General features: G+C 38.3%; 1 protein-coding gene across 4 annotated transcripts in view; it reads left to right on the top strand.

Annotated features, from left to right (window-relative positions):
- REEP3 (receptor accessory protein 3) overlaps positions 1-23,111 on the top strand; it is a 97,821-nt gene that overhangs the window by 55,492 nt on the left and 19,218 nt on the right. For 3 of the 4 annotated variants that reach the window (XM_036829666.1, XM_036829665.1, XM_036829667.1), the window contains exons 3-5: positions 18,935-19,011; positions 21,409-21,529; positions 21,703-21,816. In XM_036829666.1, the coding sequence (XP_036685561.1) occupies positions 18,935-19,011; positions 21,409-21,529; positions 21,703-21,816 (312 nt within the window). Of the gene's footprint in view, positions 1-5,571; positions 5,641-18,934; positions 19,012-21,408; positions 21,530-21,702; positions 21,817-23,111 lie in introns of those variants that run through there. The other variant, XM_036829668.1, reaches the window with a different exon arrangement.

The following is a 23,111-nucleotide window of genomic DNA, read 5'->3' as shown; positions in this document are numbered from 1 at the left end:
TATATAAGATTTTTCACGATGTAAACACTATTTGCATCTGATCCCTATAGTATCCTACCATGACCATTCTTTTTCTGCCCAATAGTTTGTTTTCCCTGGTATTATACATTGTCTTGTTTTTTTTGTTTTGTTTTGTTCACTTCTTTGGTATCCTCTGTTCTCATTGCAAATTTAGACCCAAACTCTGTGACAGTTGTGTGAATTTCTTCTCAGTGCATTCTCATCCATTAGATATTCTGGACTGGCTCTTGTCTTAGATCTTCAGATTTCTTAATCTCCTGTTTTCCTCTTTCTTATTTTACTTCCTCATTTTGATGCAATGCCTTCTTCCCAAGAAGGCTTTTTGAGAGGTAGATTTTTTTTGAGATGATAGGCTGGAAATAATTTTCCTTCAGAATTTTGTCTTTCAGCTTCTTGTGTTGCTGTGCAGACGTCTGAAGGCATTCTGATTCTTACCTGCTTGTGGAATCTTTTCTATGTCCCCATTGTTTTAAAATTTCATGATGACATGCCTCGGTGTGAGCCAATTATAATCAATTTTGCTAAACCCTCAGTAGTCTCTTTTAATCTGGGAATCCTTTGTTTTTCAGCTCTGGGAAATTTGGTTAAAATTATTTCTTTATGATTTTCTCCACTTCTTTTTCACTATTTGTTCTATCTGGGATTCCTTTTATTCAGCTAGAAAGCCATTTGGACTGATTCTCTAATTTTCTGATCTTTTTTTCTTCTCTTTCCTATCTTTTTCTTTTTTGCTCTATTTTATGATACAGTTCCTCAATTTTATCTTCTCTTATGTGTTTAATTTCTAAGAGCTCCTTTTATTCTCTGAATGTTCCCTTTTTCGATAGCACCCTATTCTTATTTTGTTTAAAATAGCTTCCTTTTTGTCTGAGGATATGAATGATTTCTTTTTAGACATGTTCTTTCTACAGTCTCTGTCCTTTGAATTCTGGTTTTTTTGTTTGTTTCAATCTCTCTTTTTCATATATGATTTTCTCAAATGTTGGATGATCCTTGGTTCTCTGCTCATATTTGAGTATTATAATGAATAGCTGATTCGAAGTCCTGTACCCATGAAGAGGCTTGCTGAATGTGATCTTCACTACAGGGTGATCTGACTAGGCAATTAAATTTGTTCCTAGGCCTGCCATAAGGAAGTGCCACAAACTGAGTGTCTTAAAACAATACAAGTGTATTGTCTCACCGTTCTGGTGACTAGATGTGGACAGAGCCACATTCCCTCTGAAACCTGTTGAGAATCCTTTCTTGCCTGTTTCTAGCTTCTGGTGGTTGCCAACAATCCTTGGTGTTCCTTATCTTTCAGCTGCTCCACTTCAGTCTCTGCCTCTATTATATGATGTTCTCCCCTCCTGTGTCTTTGCCTCTGAGTCTCTCTTCTTCCTCTTTTAAGGACACCAGTCATATTGGGTTAAGGGCCTACCATACCCCAGTATGACCTCATCCTAACTAACTATATCTTCAGTGACCCTATTTCCAAATGAGGTCACATGCTGAGGGTTAGAACTTTGTATTAGTCTTCTCAGGCTACCATAACTAAATGCTACACACCGAATAGCTTCAACAACATAAATTTATTTTCTCACAGTTCTGTAGGCTGCAAATCCAAGATTAAGGTGCCATCAGGGTTGGTTTTTGGTGACGCCTCAAGGAAGCTTATAGACCTTCTCTCTGTGTCCTCCTATGACCTTTCCTCTGTGCATGCATGGAGAGAGGTATCTCTGGTGTCTCTTACTTTTCTTATAAGGACACTAGTTCTATTGAATTAAGGCTCCATTCTTACAACCTCATTTAATATTAATCACCTCCTTAAAGTTCCTATCTCCAAATACAGTTACTCTGGGGGTTAGGGCTTCAACATGTGAATTTTAGGGGGACAGAATTCAGTCTATAACAGACTTCAACATATCTTTCTGGGGGACACATCTCAACCCATAACAATCATTTCCTTAAAAAATTATCAATGTCTATATCTTTAGGTGTTTTCTTTTGTGCCAGGCAGATTCTTCAGAGAAGACTCTTCCATTCTGGAAGGTACTTGGTTGCTGCAATTCTGGTGGGAAAATAAGGGTTGGGGGCCCTCAATATTTTATAAACTTTTACTTAATCCCTATTAGCCCTACTCTCAACTGTGCCAGAGATTTGCAAATCCAGCTATCCTCTGATTCACCCTTTCCAGAGAATAAGCCTCAGGGTCCTGCTAGGGGAGGGAGGGGCATCACCACACAGCTGAAGTGGGAGGACATCTAGGGGCCTACCTGCTCCTTACAGGTATCCTTACAGCCATCCTTCTTTTGCCTTTTTTGCCAAGAATTGTGTTACCAATTTTTGAGCCTTTTGGAAGCTCTGCAGTGTAAAGTTGGGTTGCTTGTCAGCTTTTCCCACTGTCCACTTATTATTCAGTTTTCTCAGGTCTCCTGAGTCAGTTACTACTCAACCATTTCCTTCTTGGGTCCAAAAATGTTGGTGCTCTCTTCTCTTCTATATTTTTCTGGACTTAAGTGTTTTTGAAAAATCACTTTACTGTTGCTTTAAAGAGATTTGTGGTGGGGAATGCAATTAAATGTGTGTATTCATTCTACTATCTTTACCCATATTTCCACATTGACTTTGTGAGTGGTATACTTGTGGTTGATTTATACTGTAATATCAAATAAGACTTGTTTTACCATTAACATTGGTTTTTAAAATGTGTTCGCATAGGACATAGGTTTAAAGTAGTAATACAGATTATCATTTTTTCAATCCTTGACAATTTTAAAATTCAATTTTAGCTGACATGCAATGAATACATGTGTATGTTGTTTTGAGTTATAGTTGTTCACAAATCAAGTTGTGATAAAATCACAGTTTCCACTTGAGACAGTTAAAAAAATCACTTGGGATAGTTCATTATTCTTTAATGAACTATCATTAAATCAACTTACATTTACTTAAAGTAGGTGATGAGTATGCTTTGTAAACTTAAGTTTTTTCTGTTGGGTTTACTTATTTTATACATAGTGCATGTTAGTATGTAACTTCGCTGCTTGCAGTAATTGATGCTGTTATAATTATCAAGTGACTTATACTCTTATGTCTTCTAAAAGCAATTTCTTCATGATCATCTTAGGATCATTACAGTGGATCCACTTTAGGAAACAAGTGTTAAATTTGAATTAAGGTTATATAATTGGGGGGTGTTAAATGAAAGCCTAACACAGTTCCTTCTAAAATTTTAAAATGTGGGGAATTCCCTGGCAGTCCAGTGGTTAGGACTCTGTGCTTCCAGTGCTGGGGGCCCGGGTTCGATCCCTGGTTGGCCAAAAAAAAAAAAAAATCAGCTAAAATGTAAAAATATGAATTAGAGTACCCCTTGACCTTTAGGAAGTAAATTGAAAGCATTCCAACAATTTTCACACTAAGGTGGAGCTAGCCAACCACAGCTGTCTTGTCCTTTTCTATCTTCCAATGCAAATGCTTTGCAAAACCTACGGAAAGAAAAAAATTCTCATGGTAACGTTTAAACCTAACAGGCTAAGTCAGGCTTTTGCTAATATCTAGGAAGAATTTTACTAACTGTAGTGCCAATGGCAACAGATTTTTAAAAACAGGGACAGAAACCATTGTTTCCATTAAAGGAAATGTTGTTAAGCAATAAATTGGAGGGAGACCTAGCCACCTCCACCCTAATCCCTAGTGATGGAACAGCTTAAAATCATAAAAGCTACAGCAACCAAAAAACTCAACTGCCACCACCTTCTCTGCAGGAGAACTGTGTTCAGAGGCAGCCAATGTTCTGCCTCCCCCGTATCTGTTCAGAAACCATTACCTCATTACTTTGAAGAAAACCCCCAATAAGTTCCAAAAGGGAGAAATAACGAGTACAAGAGAAGTTCAAAAGTGCAGTACTAGACGAATTCAAAAATAAAAATGACAGTAATACATATTACAATTTATGTTCTTGAATGTAATAGCTTTAAACGCCTTTATTTTGAACAGGAGGGAAGAATAATAAAACATTCAACTCACAAAGCAAGAAGAATATCAGAATTAAAGGAATCTGTAAAGAAAGTAGGATGATAAAGCAATAAAAAAGCAGAAATAAAAATAAAAACAAAACCAAGAGAATTACAATATCTAAGAGTTGTTCCCTTCAATGAGTCTAGTAAGATAAACACTTGAAATAGCTTAAGGTATGGAGAAGAGTAGAAAAAGGATTGACAAAATAAACAAGAAAGGGTTTAAGCAAGCAATGCTAAACTTAAGTGACCGAAAATTAAGACTGTATAATGGAGGGCTTTAAATGAATGCATAACATAGTTCTTTCTAAAATTTTAGAATAAATTTTTTTGGGGGGCTTCCCTGGTGGCGCAGTGGTTGAGAATCTGCCTGCCAATGCAGGGGACACAGGTTCGAGCCCTGGTCTGGGAAGATACCACATGCTGCGGAGCAACTAGGCCCGTGAGCCACAATTACTGAGTCTGCGCGTCTGGAGCCTGTGCTCCGCAACAAGAGAGGCCGCGATAATGAGAGGCCCGCGCACCGCGATGAAGAGTGGCCCCCGCTTGCCACAACTGGAGAAGGCACTCGCACAGAAACGAAGACCCAACACAGCCATAAATAAATAAATAAATAAAATTTTAAAAAAGAAAAAAATTTTTTTGGACCTAGAGAGTGTCATACAGAGTGAAGTAAGTCAGAAAGAGAAAAACAAATATCATGTATTAACACATATATGTAGAATCTAGAAAAATGGTATAGATGACCTTAACTGCCAAGCAGAAATAGAGACACAGATATAAAAAACAAATGTACGGATATGAAGGGGGAAAGGGGTGGAATGGGAGGAATTGGGAGATTGGGATTGACACATATACACTATTGATGCTATGTATAAAATAGACAACTGATGGGAACATACTGTAGCACAGGGAACTCTACTTAATGCACTGTAGTGTCCTAAGTGGAGGGGATATATGTATATGTATGGCTGATTCATTTTGCTGTGAAGTAGAAGCTAACACAACGTTGTAAAGCAACTATACCCCAATAAAAATTAATTTTAAAAAATAAGTAAATAAAAATGGAATGTTTTCTAATAATGTAAGATATACCTCTTCTTTAGTTTTTTCCTTTTCAGCTAAAGTTTACACTATTTAAACAGAGAAGTTTCCTCTTTTACTCAACACCAGGATCTACCTTTGGAATGTTCAGTTATGTACATCATCTTGCCATTATGTAATTTTAGTAATATAGTGCTTCACCAACTACAGCTGTAATAATCAGATTGTCAGCCGTGAAAAGTCCTCCTAAAAATATAAAAGCTAGAGTTGTTCCTGAAGATTTTAGCTAAGTAAGAAAAATAAAATCTTTCAGAAAACCTCATGTAATTTTAAAAGCTCATGAGAGAGATGTTACTTCAGAAATGTAATAGATTGTAAAAAGATGAAGTTCTTTTGAAAAACTGTAAAAATTTAAAATATATTGAATTATACAAATATATGAAATTTTGTCTGTCTCTTGTGTATCAGGATAAATATAGACTGATTCCTTTTTTTTTTTAAACCACAGATCCAAACCTCTGCAGGTAAAATGGAAAAATTCATCAAAAGGTCTTGAAAAGTCACAGAAGTAGGTTGAGTTGAATAATTTTATTTTAAAATATTATATTAACTTCCAAAGGTTTTCAATAGCATCTTTTAAGTGAAGATCTAACAATTCAGTTTTATTATGTTATAGTCTTCTTAAGAAGATTATCAGAATAAATTATTAGAACCAATTAAGGACGTTTTTGCCAATGACATGTTGTTTGACTATAATTTCAGCCTACTCATCAATGTTCTTACTTTCTCTCTGTAGAAGGCAGATTTAGATTTACTCCTAAGGAGAAGAATCTAAGGGCACTTCCACCTTGGGGAGAGAGAGAGTTTCCATCGAGTGGTCAGTGTCCAGATAGCTCCAGGCTCTTAGGATGAGTAGACAACAGGGACATTCCACATGGAACTTCTGGGTAGAAGAGCCTGTAGGCTGCCCTTCCCTGGGTAGTTTACTCAAAGCTTTTGTCTGTTCAGCTGATAGCCATAAACAATGCCTCTGAGAAGTAGGCTAAAGACTCAGTTCCTTCTATTTTTTTCAGTTTTTTTTTTTTTTTTTAATGATGATGTGCCTAAATAGTGTTATGAAAGAAGGGTACATTTTAACTGTTTACATCTAACAAATTATCATGCAAAACTGAGTTCATCTTTTCTCCAAACCCAAGGCTCTTCTTATACATTCTTTTCATGAATGATACCACCTCCTTCTAAGTGATATTTTCAGAAAAACCACAGAGCAGCCCCCCACTGCAGTGCTTCTCAAACTTTGAGGAGCATTGGAATCCCCCTGGGATCTTGTTAAAATGCAGATTCTAATTTAGTAGTTCTGGCCTGGGCTTGAGAGTCTGCATTTCCAGCAGGTGCCCAGATGATGCCAATACTACCGGCCTGTAGACCGCATTTCAGGTAGCAAGGATTTTGTGCATGTTCTCAAGTCTGCTTACATATTAAAAACTTACGGAGCTTGCCTTTTAAACACCTAGCTGCCCTCTCTCTGCACGTGATGATGGGGCCTAGGAATCTACATAATTTTTTTTAATCCCCAAGTAATTCGTATCCACAGCCAAATCGAAAAGCATTGATTAAGAGGTATCTTATTGTATTGTGAAAAGTGAATAATTACCACGTTGTGCTTTTTTTAGTGTAAGTTTATGTAGGCAGATGGGCACGAAATAACAAATAGTTTGTTTTAGAAAACATCTGTATGTAAATGGACTAGCAACTTGGAGTATATCATAGAAAAATAATATTTTAACAAAATTAACCGTATAATACTATTAAGGGGGTAAGGATATTGAGTTGGACTTTCTCCTAGTTTCCATGTAGTAGGGCTGGCCATACACAAAATTTCTACATCAGTGAAGTTTTTCTTGAGACTCATCCACCTTTCTTCCCGTACCTTTCCTCCCACTTTTTTCTTCCTCTCACTGTGTTTACTTGGGGTCTTCATACTGTCCTGCACTCTGGCACACATCCATCCCTTCCTTACCCCAAGTATCCAGTGCTCTGTAACTTGCCTCTCTCTCCATTCACCCAAATGTGAACCTCAGTTCTCTGTGTGAGGCTGGCTGCACATGCTTTTGAAGGAAAGTAATTTGATAACACAGACTGACTTTCAGTCATGACAGATTTATTCTTCCTGGAGCTTTTGGTTTTTTTTTTACCAGTCTTTGCTTCTCGAGAAGATGCTGTTTTCCCATGTGGTATAAAGGCTGGCTCTTACTGTTTGAATGGTTATTGTATGTTAAAGCATGCTGTTGAGCCTATAACATAAAGCTACAACTTGTATATAGAAAGTGGTATCTTACCTAAAGAAGGAAAATTTTCATTTACTGTGTCAGTCATAGTCCTGCCGGGCACCTGGAGAAAAGAGCATACCTTTTAGTGGCTAGGTTAGTTCACTTGTTGAAATAGCAAGGTGGAATTGACCATGTGAAGATGCATGAGGAAATGGAGGACCTAGGTGCCTAAGAAGTGGTGCCAGCCCTTGGGAATGCCTCAAATAGGAAATGTAATGGGCCAAGACTCTGGGAACACTAAGGGAATAAAGAAGGTAGGAGGACAATCTAGCATGGAAACATGACAATTAGGATGGCCATTGAGCCCCGTTTACTCCTCTCTGTCTGGATAGGCTCTGTCCCAGGCTAAAATCCTGAGAAATTGTGTGGTTCTATCAAAAGTGGAACGGTGTCTCTGTTAGATATTTATTATCCCACATAAATCAGTAGGACTTTAAATAATACAAAAAGTGAAGTGCAAATTCTCAGCCAGTGTGGATGCAGAGAGTTATTTTGGACTAAGAGGTCATTCCTTCCTAAATTCTGCTCCCGGGAACAGTTCCTGTAAGCAATTCCTGCTTTTTACACCTTCTTTTCAACACCCCTTTTAAATTAATTATCATCTAGTTTTTAAACATTTTTGCACTTTTTCCCTTCTCTCAAGTTTCTCAAACTACTGAAGTGAGGGATGAGATACATGGGGCTTCTGTGATTCAAGAACATTGAGGAAGACCAAGGCAGTCTTGTGAAAGAGTATCCATTTCTAGTTACAGTCTGCCCCATTTTAATTGATTTTAACACCAGATACATCTGTATAATGTGAGGCTTTCTTCCTCAAAACAACAGGATATTCTGTGAGGTCTTTGGCAGTGACGTCTGGAAACTGCAGGTAAACCATGTTGCTGCAAGTTCAGCATCTGAAAGTATAACCGACTCCCAAACATCCAAGTCCTGGAAAGCTATAAAGTTAAGACAGTGGGGCAGTGGGGGAAGAAGTACCCCAAAGTCAAGGAAGTCCAAATTAATCCTAGTCTTAACATATTCACCTCCAACGCATGCTCCCTGTTTTTAAAGAAAAAAGAAAAAAAACTATTTCAACCAAGGTCTCTATTCACTGTGGATTGAAATTCAACTAGCTTATTTTCAAGCATGCTTCTAACTTAGCACAGCTCTGGGAAAAATCCCATAATCGAGCCATCTGGGTTGAATAAAAGAGGGAGTTTTTCTATTTGATTTCTCACATTTTGTTCCTTTGTTTTTAATGGGGAAAAATCATTATGAAGTAACCAAATTATTGCATAATGTTAGTGAAACAGGAGAAATCTTTTCAATTCGTTACTGTTTCTAAAGAAATCTCTGTTAGAAGATCTGTCTGTTGTCTCTGAAATGTGGTACAGAATGAGTGTTTTGGGTGAACTGACTTGAGGGAATAACTAATAATGGTCAGAAAATAAAGTTCTCTTTGGGTGGTCTGAAATTCAGCAGTGTTTATTTCTTTTCAGACTCAGCAAGGATATTTTTTTCCAGTGAAGCATATTTTAGCATTTTATGCCCTGGAATTACTTAGTGTGGTTATAATTGAAATCATTAGGCATGTGTAATTTTTCATTTTTTCTTAAAAACCAGCATTAATTGCTTTATGATTCAAAGAATCTGAAATTAAGAGGCATTGGAAAGTTGTTTAATCTCTGAAAACTTTGAAAACAACTTTGACAAAATAGACTACGCTGTATGTTATAAATTGCTGTTTGCAGTCCAGAGTTACCTGTTTGAATCTTACATCAATTCAGATCTTAAAATTAAGAAACTGTTAAGTAAAAGGCTCCCCCTGTGTTTGCTTTACTAGGCACAGGGGTGCTAGGTCCTGGGAACATGATGATGAACAAGACAATTTCAGGCCCCATTGGTTGTTAGAGTCAAAAAGCAGAGACAGATGTTATACAAACCGTTTCACAGATACACCACAAAGAGAAAGTAGCATGCACAAAAATTATATATGACCTTTGGAGGGGGGTAGAGGCAGTTAGAGAAGGCTTTCCTTTGGAAATGAAGAAATTTCATTCATACAAGGCAAATGAATTATATATAATATATTAAAAATATTAGTAGTTATATGCTGGATCCAACACACAAGTGCTGGCAATCACTTATTATTATCCTTTTATATGTCTTATTTTACTCATCCCTCCCATGAAAGCTTCTTGGGGGTAGGAATGCCTTGACATCCGGGTTTATGACTATTTCATGTCAACAGGTTTTGTTTGTAATAGGCCCTGAGTAATATTTGTCAAATTAATATATCACCCTTTTTTTTCATTGTGCAAGTATCATTTAGTACAGTTATATCTTTTAACACAGGGGTCCCCAACCCCCGGGCAGCAGACCGGTACCGGTCCACGGCCTGTTAGGAACCCGGCCGCACAGCAGGAGGTGAGCGGCGGGTGAGCGAGCGAAGCTTCATATGCCGCTCCCCATGGCTCCCCATCGCTCGCCTTACCGCCTGAACCATCCCCCACCCCCGTCCGTGGAAAAATTGTCTTCCACAAAACCGGTCCCTGGCGCCAAAAAGGTTGGGGACCGCTGACTTAACGTACATCATTGTTAATATCATTGCTATCATAATATCACAATGCTCATAGCATAGGAAGAATAACATATAAAGATACAATTTAAGAAAAATGCTTTTTAATGAATATGCCCTAACCACTATTCCATAACTCTTGCAAATCTATAGCAATGAGCCTCCCACCAGAACATGATATTCCCGTATATAAATATGCCTGTGCATTGGTCTCAACTTCTGTGATGGAAATCATGAGGATTATTTTACAGTCACAGTTCACTTTTTGTTTGCTTTATTGTTTGTCCTGGGATCTAAATCAATTTCATTAAAAATTTTGCCTAAGAATGTTAAATCATAAAAACTTGTTTTGTTGAAAAATGTTTAAAACCCATGAAATGAGACCTACTTTTCTTTTGGCATCAGGGGTAGGTAAATGCATATCTATTAAATGGAGCATGGTCTTTTGATAGTAAATTTAGCCTATGAGTACGTTCATTTTACAGTATTCACTCAGGCTTAAACTATCCTAATTCCTTTCAGAGAGTAAAGCAAGAACACGATCACATGACTGTCTGGGTTTCCGAAATGCTAAGTCTTTATAAAGGCCTTATGGATTTTGAGTAATAAAGCAAGTGCTGGCCTGTTAAGTAGGTTAATCTGATCCATGCAGTATGTAAACCAGAATGTGATTTTAGGTACTATGGTTTTATTTCACAGTTGACTCCATAATTTTCAGAAGAACTTGCCTAATTACAGGAGTATATTTTCTTAGAAAATAAATTCATTTTGATATTTAAATGATTTTAACATTCTATTTGAGTAATCTTTTATTTATAAATATTGTATTTTTAATTAAAACATTCATCACATTTTTGTAGTCATGAAACATATAGTGGATAAAGTGTCCCAAAATTGATAAATGATTGCCATTTCATTGTGACCACTTCAAAAGAACTTTATTACCAAATAATTAGGGAAAATGGAAATTATATTCTTGCTTATAAGTTAGCCCAGGTCACTAATTCTTTAAATAAATATTTTTGAGCGTTTATTTTGTACCAGGTACTGTAGTAGGCATTAGGTATACTCCTGGGAAAGAAAACAAAGCAAAGTAGGCAAAATAGACCATTGAACAACTTTTTTCATGTAGTCTTCCCACAGACTTCTATGCATTTTATTTTTTGGATATCTTGGCCTACCACTTAGAATATAATGACTTTAAACTTTATGCATATTTCTAACAAGCTTATTTATCTGATTCCTTGGCCTACTGAAAGTAGCAGGGGATTGCCTTAAGTCACATATACTGACAATACAGATGATAACAAATTCACCCAGATAGAAGCCACACTTGCCAAAGGATCACAATAGTAATTTGTAATAGTATTTCTCTGGCTCTGCCCCAGTCTGCTGCATGAGAATATCAATCTTGCCTATCCTCCAGTTTCTTCCCCAATACTTCTGAGAGTCCCCTGGGGATATCTCAGCCAGAGTTTCTTAAAAGGATAGTCCTCTTCTCCATTTCCAGATCACTGTGGTAGTAGCACCCATCACTGCCAACCAGGGCATTAGCTATGTCACAGATGGCAGCCAATGGCACTGTGACCAATGTCCACCTAGTTCTGGAACCATGGCTACTATGGCCTTGCTCTCTCACTCTCCATAGAGATTAGAGGATAGCCTTTTATATTAGGGTAGGCTAAGCTGCTGTAATTACAAAATGTGGGAAAAAAATGCAATGGCTGAGGGAATACAGAGATGTTTTTCTCTCACATGACCGTCCAGGTTAGTGTTGACTTCAGCAAGAAATGCTTCTCAAGCAACCGTGTAAGAAGAACTAGGGCCCTGCCCATCTTGAACAAATAGATTCCAAGGTTGCTCTGCCCCCTGCCCTCCCAGCCGCAGGAAGGGAGAGAGCCTGTGGGGGAGACCCAGCCCTACTCAAAAGCCTCAGCTACGATTCTGTTCAGCGAGAACAGGACACATGGCCCTTCCTCCCTCAGAGGTTAGGCTGAGAAGCACAGGCCCTCCTGGGCCACTCCCCAGCCGCCACTCCGTTATTCTGTCTTTTTATGGACAGCAAGCTGTCACCTCCACCCCTGTCTTGTTTCACCATCCTAGACCTTTCTTTGCAGCCCCCTAGCTCTGACACCCAGAGCAGTGGAGAGCATCCTTGGTCACATAACCTATTCCATCTCTACACTAGGCAGGTCCTTTTTCCATCCATATAGACAACTTTTAAAAACCTTTACTACTCTTTTCAAGTCCACTCTCCTTCCCACCAATCTCCAGCTTTAAAAGATGACCTGCCCTCCTACTGAAGAGTAAAGATAGAGGTCCTCAACTATGAACCACTTCAGCCCTCTTCCCAACATGGCCACTCTTCTTTTCCTTCTATCCCAGAGGAAGATGCATCCCTACTTCTTTCTTTTCTTTTTTTTTTTTAAACATTTATTTATTTATTTACTTATTTATTTATTTGGTTGGTTGGTTGGTTGTGCCGGGTCTTAGTTGTGGCACGTGGGCTTCTTAGTTGTGGCGTGCAAACGCTTAGTTGTGGCATGCACGTGGGATCTAGTTCCCTGACCAGGGATCGAACCTGGGTCCCCTGCATTGGGAGTGTGGAGTCTTACCCACTGTGCCACCAGGGAAGTCCCCCTGCTTCTTTCTTGATCCCACTCTTCTTTCTAATATTATTCTTGTCTGTCTCATTCAAGATCTTGTTCCATTAAGTATTCCTGCTTTCTCATAATTTGAATCTCATTATCTCTCCAGTAAAATATTCAGTCCTTGAGGCTGTACACATGCTTTCCTTTTGCCTCATGCTATTTTTTATTTCCCCTTTTTTTCTTTTTAAACCAGGTCTCTTAAAAGACTCCTCTATATTTAATTGTCATGTCTTTACCTCTTGTCTACTGTCCAGCCTTTTGCAGTCCTGATGTAAAGGAGCACACTAAGCTCTGTGCAGCCCCATATTCATGCAACAATTCATATGTTTATTGAGCACCTTCTCTGCAGGCACAGAGGATTTAGTAGTGAAAAAAATGAAAGTCTTTGTCCTCTTGGAGTTTACATTCTACTAAGGAAAGGCAGGAAAAAAATTGAATATTTGTTAGCTGTGTCTATGATATGTGATATGTGCTAAAGAGAAAAATAAGTCATGATAAGGGAGTTAGAACGACATTGTTATTTTAAACAAGTGGTCAGGAAAGGCCTCTCGGATAAATATTTGAGCAGAGACCTGAAGCAAGTGAGAAAGCTGTCCACATGGATAACTGAGGGAAGAGCATTTCAACAAGGAAATAGCATGTACTAAGGCCCTGAGGCAGGAACATTACCGTACACAGGAAGGACAGTAAAGGGCCAATGTGACTGGAGCAGAACAGGGGAAGGAGGAAGAGGAGAAGATGAGGCCAGAGAGGCAGCTGGTGCCAGATCCACAGGGCCTTGGAGGCTGAGGTAAGAATTCTGACGGGGGCCATCGGAGGGGTTTGAGCAAAGGAATGACCTGCTCATTAAGGAGACACTCAGTGATGTGTGCAAAAGACCCAAAACAGAGTCATCAGTTAGGACACTATAAGAATAATCCAGACAGGAGATGATGGTCATCTGCACTGGGGAGGTGTCTGTGGAAGGGGTGAGAAATGACTTTGATTCCTGATATGTTTCCAAGAGCTGACAGGCTGAATAGCGCTGGGACCTACCACCTGCCCCTCCAGGGGAGTTTCTTCCCCACACTCCACCTTGCTCTGCCTCACTTAGGGCCCAGGAGGCCGATCCTTACAGGCTACATTATGTCTGACTTCCCTTTGGGTTTGGCTCATGAGAGGCTCCTGCAGAAGATCAGAAGGCAGGGTGAGCATGAAGTCAGAGTACTGGTCTCCCTGCTTCCTCCCCACCACCACAGGTTGGCTGTGACTCTCTACCTGAGGCTACAGCTCTCCCCTACGGTTACCCTGTCTGGATCCCATGAAACCTTTCCCTGTCCTCCCTTCTTCACACCAAGGGGATAACGTCAGTTCCTGCTGTCGCTAGCTCAAGGGTGAACTACTATCCTTTGTTGGTTTTCCTGAACCTCACCCACAACTTTATAAATAGTCCCTTTAATAAGCTTTCCTCAGACTCTTGTGCTCTTGACTCATACTGGGAACTAGGGCATCTAATGTAAAAACAGAAGAACATTTTTAAAATCACTGTTATTTACCTGCTTTTCTCCCCAGTAAAATGTTAACTCCTTGAGGACAGAAGCTGTTATATTCCTGTTTCTATTCCCATGATGTGAAGTAGGTAGGGTTTGCTACAGTTGTGTCAATGAGTATTATATATGATGATCCCACCTGAGTCCTTAGGAATAGTCTAAATTATGTTTGATATGAAAGATTAATCAAAAGTAGGATGTGTGTGTGTGTCCATCTTAGTGCTTACAGGTATAAGCTCCACCTTGCTGGATCATTCAATTCCCTGGAATCAAAGAGAATTTTAAGAAAAAGTTGAGTAGCTTTCTTATTACTCATTGTTCTCATGAAGATATCTAAACAACAGTTTTGTTGATTTTACCAATTGTTTCTGAACTGGAAAGAAATAGTATTTGTTCCCACTTTCTTAAGATCATAAATTTTTTTTCCAGTAATTTTAAAGGTAGATTGTGTTTTATTACAGTTAACTGTTAAGTTACAGTCTTTTATTTGCATAACATTTTAATGACACTTATTTCTATTATATTTGGTTATATACAATCATAAGATTATCAATGTGATTGTTTTCCTACTAGTTTTTTGTTTTAATATTGCATTTTGTTATTGATGTTTTCTGTTGATCTAAAGAATATTTTATCTCCACATATTTATAATTCTAATTTTGTGACTTGCTTTTTTTTCTTTCTTCCTTCCTTTTCTCCCTCCCTCCCTTCCTCCCTCCCTCCTTCCCTCCTTCCTTCCTTCCTTCCTTCCTTCCTTCCTTCTTTTCTTTCTCTCCTTGACTTCTTTCTGTTATTTCCTTTGGGCTAGACCTTAAACAGTAGTCTGAGCAGCCTCGAGGTATAGTTTTAATGAAAGCTTTGCTGAGTAATCATTTGGTATAAAATCCCAACCATTAATAGAAAACAGAAAGCAATATCTTTTCAAGGTTAACTTTCTTTGTGCTTGCTCCCATGAGTAACACACACTCACTGAATTCATTTAATTATTACCTTGACTCAACTATATTTAAGGTCCATCTTTCTAATGAGGAGAACAAAAAAATCCATAAGTTTATGAGGGCAGATTGTCGAAGAATATATTCATTAAAGTTAAATTAGAACCATGGAGTTTTGCTTATATAAAATTGTAGCCGATACCTCAGGAAAATGTCTAGGAATACCCTATTGAGTATATAGTTTGTTGTTGTTTTTTAACTAAAAAGATAGAGCCTTCTTTTTCTTCTTTTCTCCCTTTTTTTATTTTTGGCATTATTACGTATTCTCACAACCTAAATAAATTTTTTTCTTTTTAGAGATAAACATTATATACGTGAAAGTACTTATTTATTTGGTGGGGCTTAAAATAAATTTGAAAACTGAATTAACACTTGACTTTACCGAAGCCAAGGTGCTTTTGAAACCTGTGGGACTGTAGCAGCTCTAGTCTATTTGAGAAGCAGTCTTTCAGGGAGTATCACCAAACATCAGCTATCTGTGCAGTTCCTTTCACCTCTACTCAACCCTATTAACAGGTAAATTATGACTATTTGTAGGGTATTTTTTATCGTTGTTATCCATTTGGAAGATCACAACCATAATGACGGTTGTGAAATAGTAAAATAATGAAAATATAAAATAATGAAAAATAACAAGTGTTGACTTAAATCATTTATTTTTCTGAAAGTTTCCTGAAGTTCCTATGAGAGAGACCGTTTAACTCAAGCCACCGCTTTCCCAGGAAAGAAGGGGGTAAAGTTTACACTGAAACCCCCAGGCTGAGTACCAGAGAGGGAAGAGAGAGCTGGAAAGACTGGTCTGATGGCAGCTGCTTGTTTGAAAATCTGCCTGGTTCAGGCTTCAAAGTAGACTGTGCCCTCCTGCGCCCATTTCCCAGCTTGGCGACCTTGCACAGCATGCTTACTTTGGCCCTCAGTAAAATGAGAGGAGTTTGCCAGGTTACTTATTTTCGAACTCTGCCCCATGGAGCAGTAGGGTTTCTTGGCGTTTCCTCAAGAGTCCGACAGTGGGTAGAAGGGGAGGACCAACCAGAGCTGGTTTTTTTGTAATTGTTTTACAATTTTTTTCAATAAAGGCTTATTTAGTTCAAAAAACTTGATCGCCACCAAGGTCCCTTCTAGCTCAATGAAAGTGCGTTGTTTTGTTTGCAGGGGGTTTTTTTCTTCATTTCTTTTTGAGGGGATAACCTTGTGAATACAGTGGAACGGTAAAAGTACTAAATTACTGTTTGATTTGGAAAAGCTAAATGAATGAACTCATGTGAGAGCCTCACTTTCCTTTAAATAGAAAGGGGCGGGGAGAAAAAACACATAGGATTTTAGCCCTGGAAGAAAATCCCCATATTGGGACAAAAGCTTGGAACTGCCAGCAGTGAGGGATTTAAGATAACTCATGAAAAGTGAAAAACTAAAGAGAATATTTGGTCTAACTTTCTTTTTTAATTTGAGATGATAATCTTATAAATCAATTTCGTTGTATTTTAAATAGAGATAATGTGCCCTACTATTTGCTTCGGGCAATTTTCTAAGCTCTTGGGTAAATTATTATGCATATGTCACAACACATTGCTTCAAAAGTTATTCATGGCTATTATTAATTGATTTCTCCATGTACATAGAAAACTGTTAAAGCTACCTGAGTTATAGTTCCTTATTGTTTATGGAATACCCAAACAAGCATCTGTATTAAAACTAAATAGATCAATTTTCTAGCTAATTATAGAGACCTAATTTTTGTTTTTTTGTCATCTTATTGGGATGAGAACAAGGGAAGTAGTGGTTATTCTTGGACCTCACATTCAGCAATTCCTCACATTTCTTTCTGTACATGGCAAAATTGGTTAATAGCACCAATTCCAGAGTCAGGCAGCTTGAATAAGTCATTTTACCTCTCTCTGCCACTGTTTCCTTATAATCATATAATTATGTTTTCTACTTCATAATGTTGTTGTGGGGATAAGTGAATTAATATATGTGATGCACTTAGTATAGTCCCTGGCCTATAGTTGGCATGGTTTTGTGTATTATTGTTAGCCATTATTATATTATTGAGAAAGCGGAGATTTTTTTTTTTTACATCTTTATTGGAGTATAATTGCTTTACAATGTTGTGTTAGTTTCTGCTGTATAACACAGTGAAATCAGCTATACGTATACATATATCCCCATATCCCCTCCCTCTTGCGTTTCGCTCCCTCCCACCCTCCCTATCCCACCCCTCTAGGTGGTCACAAAGCACCAAGCTGATCTCCCTGTGCTATGCGGCTGCTTCCCACTAGCTATCTGTTTTACATTTGGTAGTGTATATATGTCAGTGCTACTCTCTCACTTCGTCCCAGCTTATCCTCCCCCCCTCCCTGTGTCCTCAAGTCCATTCTCTACGTTTGCACCTTTATTCCTGTCCTGCCCCTAGGTTCTTCAGAACCTTTTTTTTTAGATTCCATATATATGTGTTAGCATACGGTATTTGTTTTTCTCTTTCTGACTTACTTCACTCTGTATGACAGACTCTAGGTCCATCCACCTCACTACAAATAACTCAATTTTGTTTCTTTTTATGGCTGAGTAATAGTCCTTTGTATATATGTACCACATCTTCTTTATCCATTCATCTATCGATGGACACCTAGGTTGAAAAGCAGACATTTTAACCCTTAAGGAAAATCCAACCTACGTGAGAGATGGGAGTCTCTGTGCTTAGGAAGGTGGAAAGGTATATTCTCACTCATTTGTGAGAATGAGTTCAAAATAAAATTAATATGGCAGTATTCCATGAAAAGGATTGGTACAGAGATACCAGAGTCTTGAGGACCTTTTAGGATGCTCTATTCCAGGCAAGAGGTAAAAATGTCCTGAACTACTGTCTTAGTTCTTTCAGGCTGCTATAACAAAAATACCATAGTCTAGGTGGTTTATAAACAACAGAAATTTATTCTCACAGTTTAGGAGGCTGAGAAGTCCAAGATCAAAGTGCCAGCAGACCCCATGTCTGGTGAGGGCCCACTTCCCGGTTTATGGTGGCCATCTTCTTGCTATGTCCTCACATGGTGGAAGAGCAGAGAGAACTCTCTGGGGTCTCTTTTATAAGGACACCAATCACATTCATGAGGACACTACCCTCATGACCTAAAAACCTCCCAAAGGCCCCACCTTCTAGTACACACTCAGGGTTAGGATTTCAGCATATGAATTTTGAGGGGACACAAACATTTGGTCTATTGCAACTACTCTTGTGGTATTGGAGTAGAAGGAAAAGGATATGTGAAAGATTACAGGCTTATATTTAGGGCAAGAGGAAGAAGACACTAACCTTAGACTTTCAAAGTGGGTGACTAGCATTATGGATGTAACAAACCCAGGATTGTTCTTTGGTTTCCAAATAGTTTCTATATATTGAGAAATAAGGAATGCAAAATTTAAAAGACTAATAAAGATTAAATGTGGTCATATCATATACTATATGATTTGTATAATAATTAAATAGCTAGTAATCTTCATAAGGAAGCATGTAGATAAGATCTTTTAAAGAATTTTCCTCCAGTTAAGAAAAACATGTCCTATTTTTTCAATTCTCTCATTTCGGTTCCTACATTATATTGTATCAAGCCTAGAGATTTGTTATTCTTTGATTCTTATATCCCAAGACTACTGATGTAGTGATGTGAGGAACTCGGGCATAAAACCTGTTGAGAATTAAACCATCGCCTTCTGCATTTAATCCAACATACTATATATGATATATACAGTTTTTCAGAGTTGCAAATAACTTTGGTCTATTATTTCATATGTATTTTTATTGTTTCCAGGTTCGATGGATGATGTACTGGATTGTCTTTGCTCTCTATACTGTGATTGAAACAGTAGCAGATCAGACAGTTGCTTGGTAAGTTCTAGTGTTGACAAAAGGCCAGACTATAGACTCTTTATTAGGTGTCCTGAGTTTTTATCCTGCTCTGGCTGTTAACTGAGTGAATTTGATCCATCTACGTAATTATCCATTGTATCATTTTCTTCATCTGGTTTCCCCACAAGAACATTACTTCCCTTATGAAATCCCCCAGGTGAAGGCAGCTCACCCTTCTCCCCACATGCCACTCCCTGCCCATCTCCCACACACCTCCCACTACCTTGGAACAGAGAAAAGTTGGTTGTCATTATCTTTTTTCCACAATGATGACTTCAGACTGTTTTTTCTTGATTACTTCCTAAACGACTCCTCTTTTGAAGCCCACAGCATCTGGTTTTAGCGCTCCCTCCCCATCCTTAAAAGTCTCATCTACAAACATTCAAACTGGATGACGTCAAATCCACACAGAAACACCCCCCAGCACCAGCTCCTTGACTGCTCTATTCCAAACAGCGTGGGGCAAAATTAAAACATGTTTATATCCTCAAGGATTTAACATTTTACTGAGGAGCAATACTTAACGGAACAACTTGAATCTCCTTGTGCTGTATTTCAGTAGTGCATTTCCATCTACACCTTTCCCTCACTTGGAGAAATCCTCCTTTCAAACTCTTTAAACTTTTACTACCTTGCCACTATCTTCAACCGCCTTTGCTGCACAAACCTTCATCCTAAATTAGCCCAACAATTGCTTTTCTTTGCTTCTTTACCCAGGCTACCAGTTGAGCTGAAAAAAATCAGCTGCTCATATTGGTATCAGTTTGAAAGTCACCATTCCTTTTACTTGCTTTTGGTCAGTGGCTACTTCCATTCCCTCCTGTATCTGTTTCAGACATTTACTGTTCTCTGTTTAAACTGTCTTTCTGACTTTGCTATTCTCATCATATTCTCATAGCACACTAGGTCACATTGGATTGCTAGGAAAAAACGGAAGTCATCAGACTTAAATGTTCTTAACAGCCTGCCTTTATTTATCAACTTCTCTGTATCTGCATCAATCTTTCTCTTCCTGCCTCTGTCCCACAGCTCATTTATTTACCTGTTATGTTTTGGTGTAGGGGTTTGGGGAGGGTTTGTTTGTTTTTAAGTGGCAGAACACAGATTCCAAGCCATGCTAGGTCTCTTAAATTTCAATGCTCTCTCTTTAAAGACTTCTACTTTTTTTTCCTGATTGCAGATGTAGCATATATACACTATTAAAAAGTGAACAACATAGAAAAAGCTTACCACGAGCAATGATAGTCCAGAAACTCCTCTGTAACTGCACTGTGCAGAGACCGTTTGTAGACTACACAAGAGTCATTCCTCACTGCCCCCTGCCCATCTGTCTCATCAGAAGAGCCCAGATTTTTTTTTATCATGTATCTTAGTACTTCACGTACCACAAGATGCTGGTCCCCTCATGAAGTATTAGTTAACTTTTGCTGTGGCAACAAACAACCCTAAAAGCACAATGGGTTAGAAAAACAAACATTCATTTCTTGCTCAAGCTATATGAGGACAAATGGTTGGCTGCAACTTTGCTGGGCTCAGCTCAGTTTTAAGTGTCTTCTTGTTCAAGGACCAAGGCTGAAGAAGCAGCTGTTCTCGTGGCAAAAAGCAAAAGCAAAAATTGAAAGCAAGAGGTTGGGGGTGTTGAGGTGAGGGAGTCAAAGGGCATTTAAAGCGTCTCCTTGCATGTGACATATGTCACACTCACATTCTGTTGCCCAAAGCAGGTCACATGGCTAAAGCCATGGTCATTGCTTGAGGAAGTGTATTCAGCCTACCGAGAAGGCACTGAAAAATCAAGTGGGAAGGGACATGGGTATATTACCCTAATTCCCAGGTTACCACAATGGCAATTCCATTCTCCTTTCAAGTGAACAGTTTAGGTCTGTCAAGTGCTGCAGTTCTGGCCAAATGAAATCGGAGGGGACGTTTTCTGGGAGTTCTAAGGGAAGGAGATGTGTATATGGGGTAACACTGTACACTTGACGCTTATAAAGGTGACTCCTGGTGCTTGGAGGTGTGTCCAGGGAATGCCATGACAGCTACGCTCTGCAGACAGGGTGGGTGTACCTTACTATCCTGGTTATAAATGCTATTAATGCCCTCTCTGAACTGCCACAGTCAGTTTGGCAGCTTGGCTGTGCTTGTCTAAACAGAGCAATCTTGTACTAGAAGGTGTGAATCACTCCGGGGGTCAGGTTGCTCTGATCTGTATAGTCAATGAGATTTTGTCAATGCAAACATGATTGTTTCCCTGATCACAACTTTTTACATGTGAAAACTTAACCCAGTGACTGAACCTTGTAAAAAATTTTTTTTGCGATTTCCTCATGGTCTGCACTTTATTTTCACTGGCGTTTTTTTCTAATTTTTTCTCGTTAGGTTCCCCCTGTACTATGAGCTTAAGATTGCTTTTGTCATATGGCTGCTCTCTCCCTATACCAAAGGAGCAAGTTTAATATATAGGAAATTCCTTCATCCACTACTTTCTTCAAAGGAAAGGGTAAGACATACAGATTATTTCCACAAATCACTTGTTAGAAATGTATATCATCACATGCTATATGCTATAAAATGAGTGAAACTATTATGTTAAGGGGGAGAAGTCCCAGTTTTCAGCTTCTTGTCACTCTTTTTAAATAAAATTAATATTTGTGGGTTTCATTTTTTTTCTAGGAGATTGATGATTATATTGTACAAGCAAAGGAACGAGGCTATGAGACTATGGTAAACTTTGGGCGGCAAGGTTTAAATTTAGCAGCTACTGCTGCTGTCACTGCAGCAGTGAAGGTAATTTTTTATTTACCTTTTATTTTTTTTTTAATCCAGTGTCACATTGTCAATGAAAAAAGTAGGGTGACTTTTTACTTCAGATCATTATAAAATTTTGGCACAAATTTACGTTCTGTTTATTTCTGTAATACTAGAAAAAAAACAAGTAGATTATTTTAAAGGCATTTTAACATGTGTTTTCTATAATTGTTGGATATTTTGAAACTCTTAATTGATGATGAAATGAGAGCTAGTTAGTAAATAAAACGTACTGGAAATTGTCATTTTGTCATAATTTTCCTACTTTATAACCTTAAAATAGTTTTGAGTAAATCACCTTTAGTAAAGATGACCATTCTTTCTTTCTCTGTCTTTGGTGTTTTTTCCCTCTCTCTCTCCATGGCAATATCTTGGTAGGATTTCTGGCTTACTTCTGCACCCATACTTCAACCAGTTTGAGGTAACTGATTATTCAAAATAAGGCATGAAAAATTTCTGTTCTTAAAACTTAAGATTTTACTTAGCCAATTACTAATGTCATGTGATGTGTTTTACAAGCCAGATTATCAAAGGAATGCCTTCTGTGAAAATTCGCATTATGGCTTTTGGATTTCTTTGCATGTAGTAATTAGTGTGGTTTATTTTAAATACCATAGCATAATTGGTTTTGGTGTGTAGTATATGGAAGGAAAACAGGTTTCAGATCCAGAAAGTGCTGAGTGTGACTTTCTAAGTAACCATCGGTGATTTACTTAACTTCTCAATTGGGAGGATGGCGAGGAGGAGAAAATGAGGTGGAAGAGAACTAAAGTCCTCCGCTGCTGTATATGAAAGTAGAGGTTTTAAAGTGGTTGCCTGCAGGGGGATGGAGAGAAGGGGACAGAGGGCTTCTTGCTTTCTTTTGTTACAAAATTTAGCATTATTTAACTTTACAAATGAAGTACATGTATTTATTTACACCCCAAAGAAGATGCTTTCTGAGTTTTCCATACTTAAAAGCAACATTCAACGTGATTCTATGGCAAAAAACTAAAAATTAACTTTCGACATCAAAATTTGCTTAGAAAATGTACACATTTTAGAACATTGTTTTAGGAAACATAGAAGCACACAAATCCCATTTGCCCTCTTCTTTTTTTTTCTTTATTTGGCTGCATTGGGTCTTTGTTGCTGTGCGCGGGCTTTCTCTAGTTGCGGTGGGCGAGCGGGGGCTGCTCTTCTTTGCGGTACGTGGACTTCTCATCGCGGTGGCTTCTCTTGTGTGGAGCACGGGCTCTAGGCGCGCCGGCTTCAGTAATTGTGGTACGCGGGCT

Source organism: Balaenoptera musculus, chromosome 16 (assembly GCF_009873245.2).
Source record: "Balaenoptera musculus isolate JJ_BM4_2016_0621 chromosome 16, mBalMus1.pri.v3, whole genome shotgun sequence".
NCBI lineage: Eukaryota > Metazoa > Chordata > Mammalia > Artiodactyla > Balaenopteridae > Balaenoptera > Balaenoptera musculus.
Note: the sequence above shows the minus strand (reverse complement) of the source record. Positions and strands in the feature narration are given on the sequence as shown.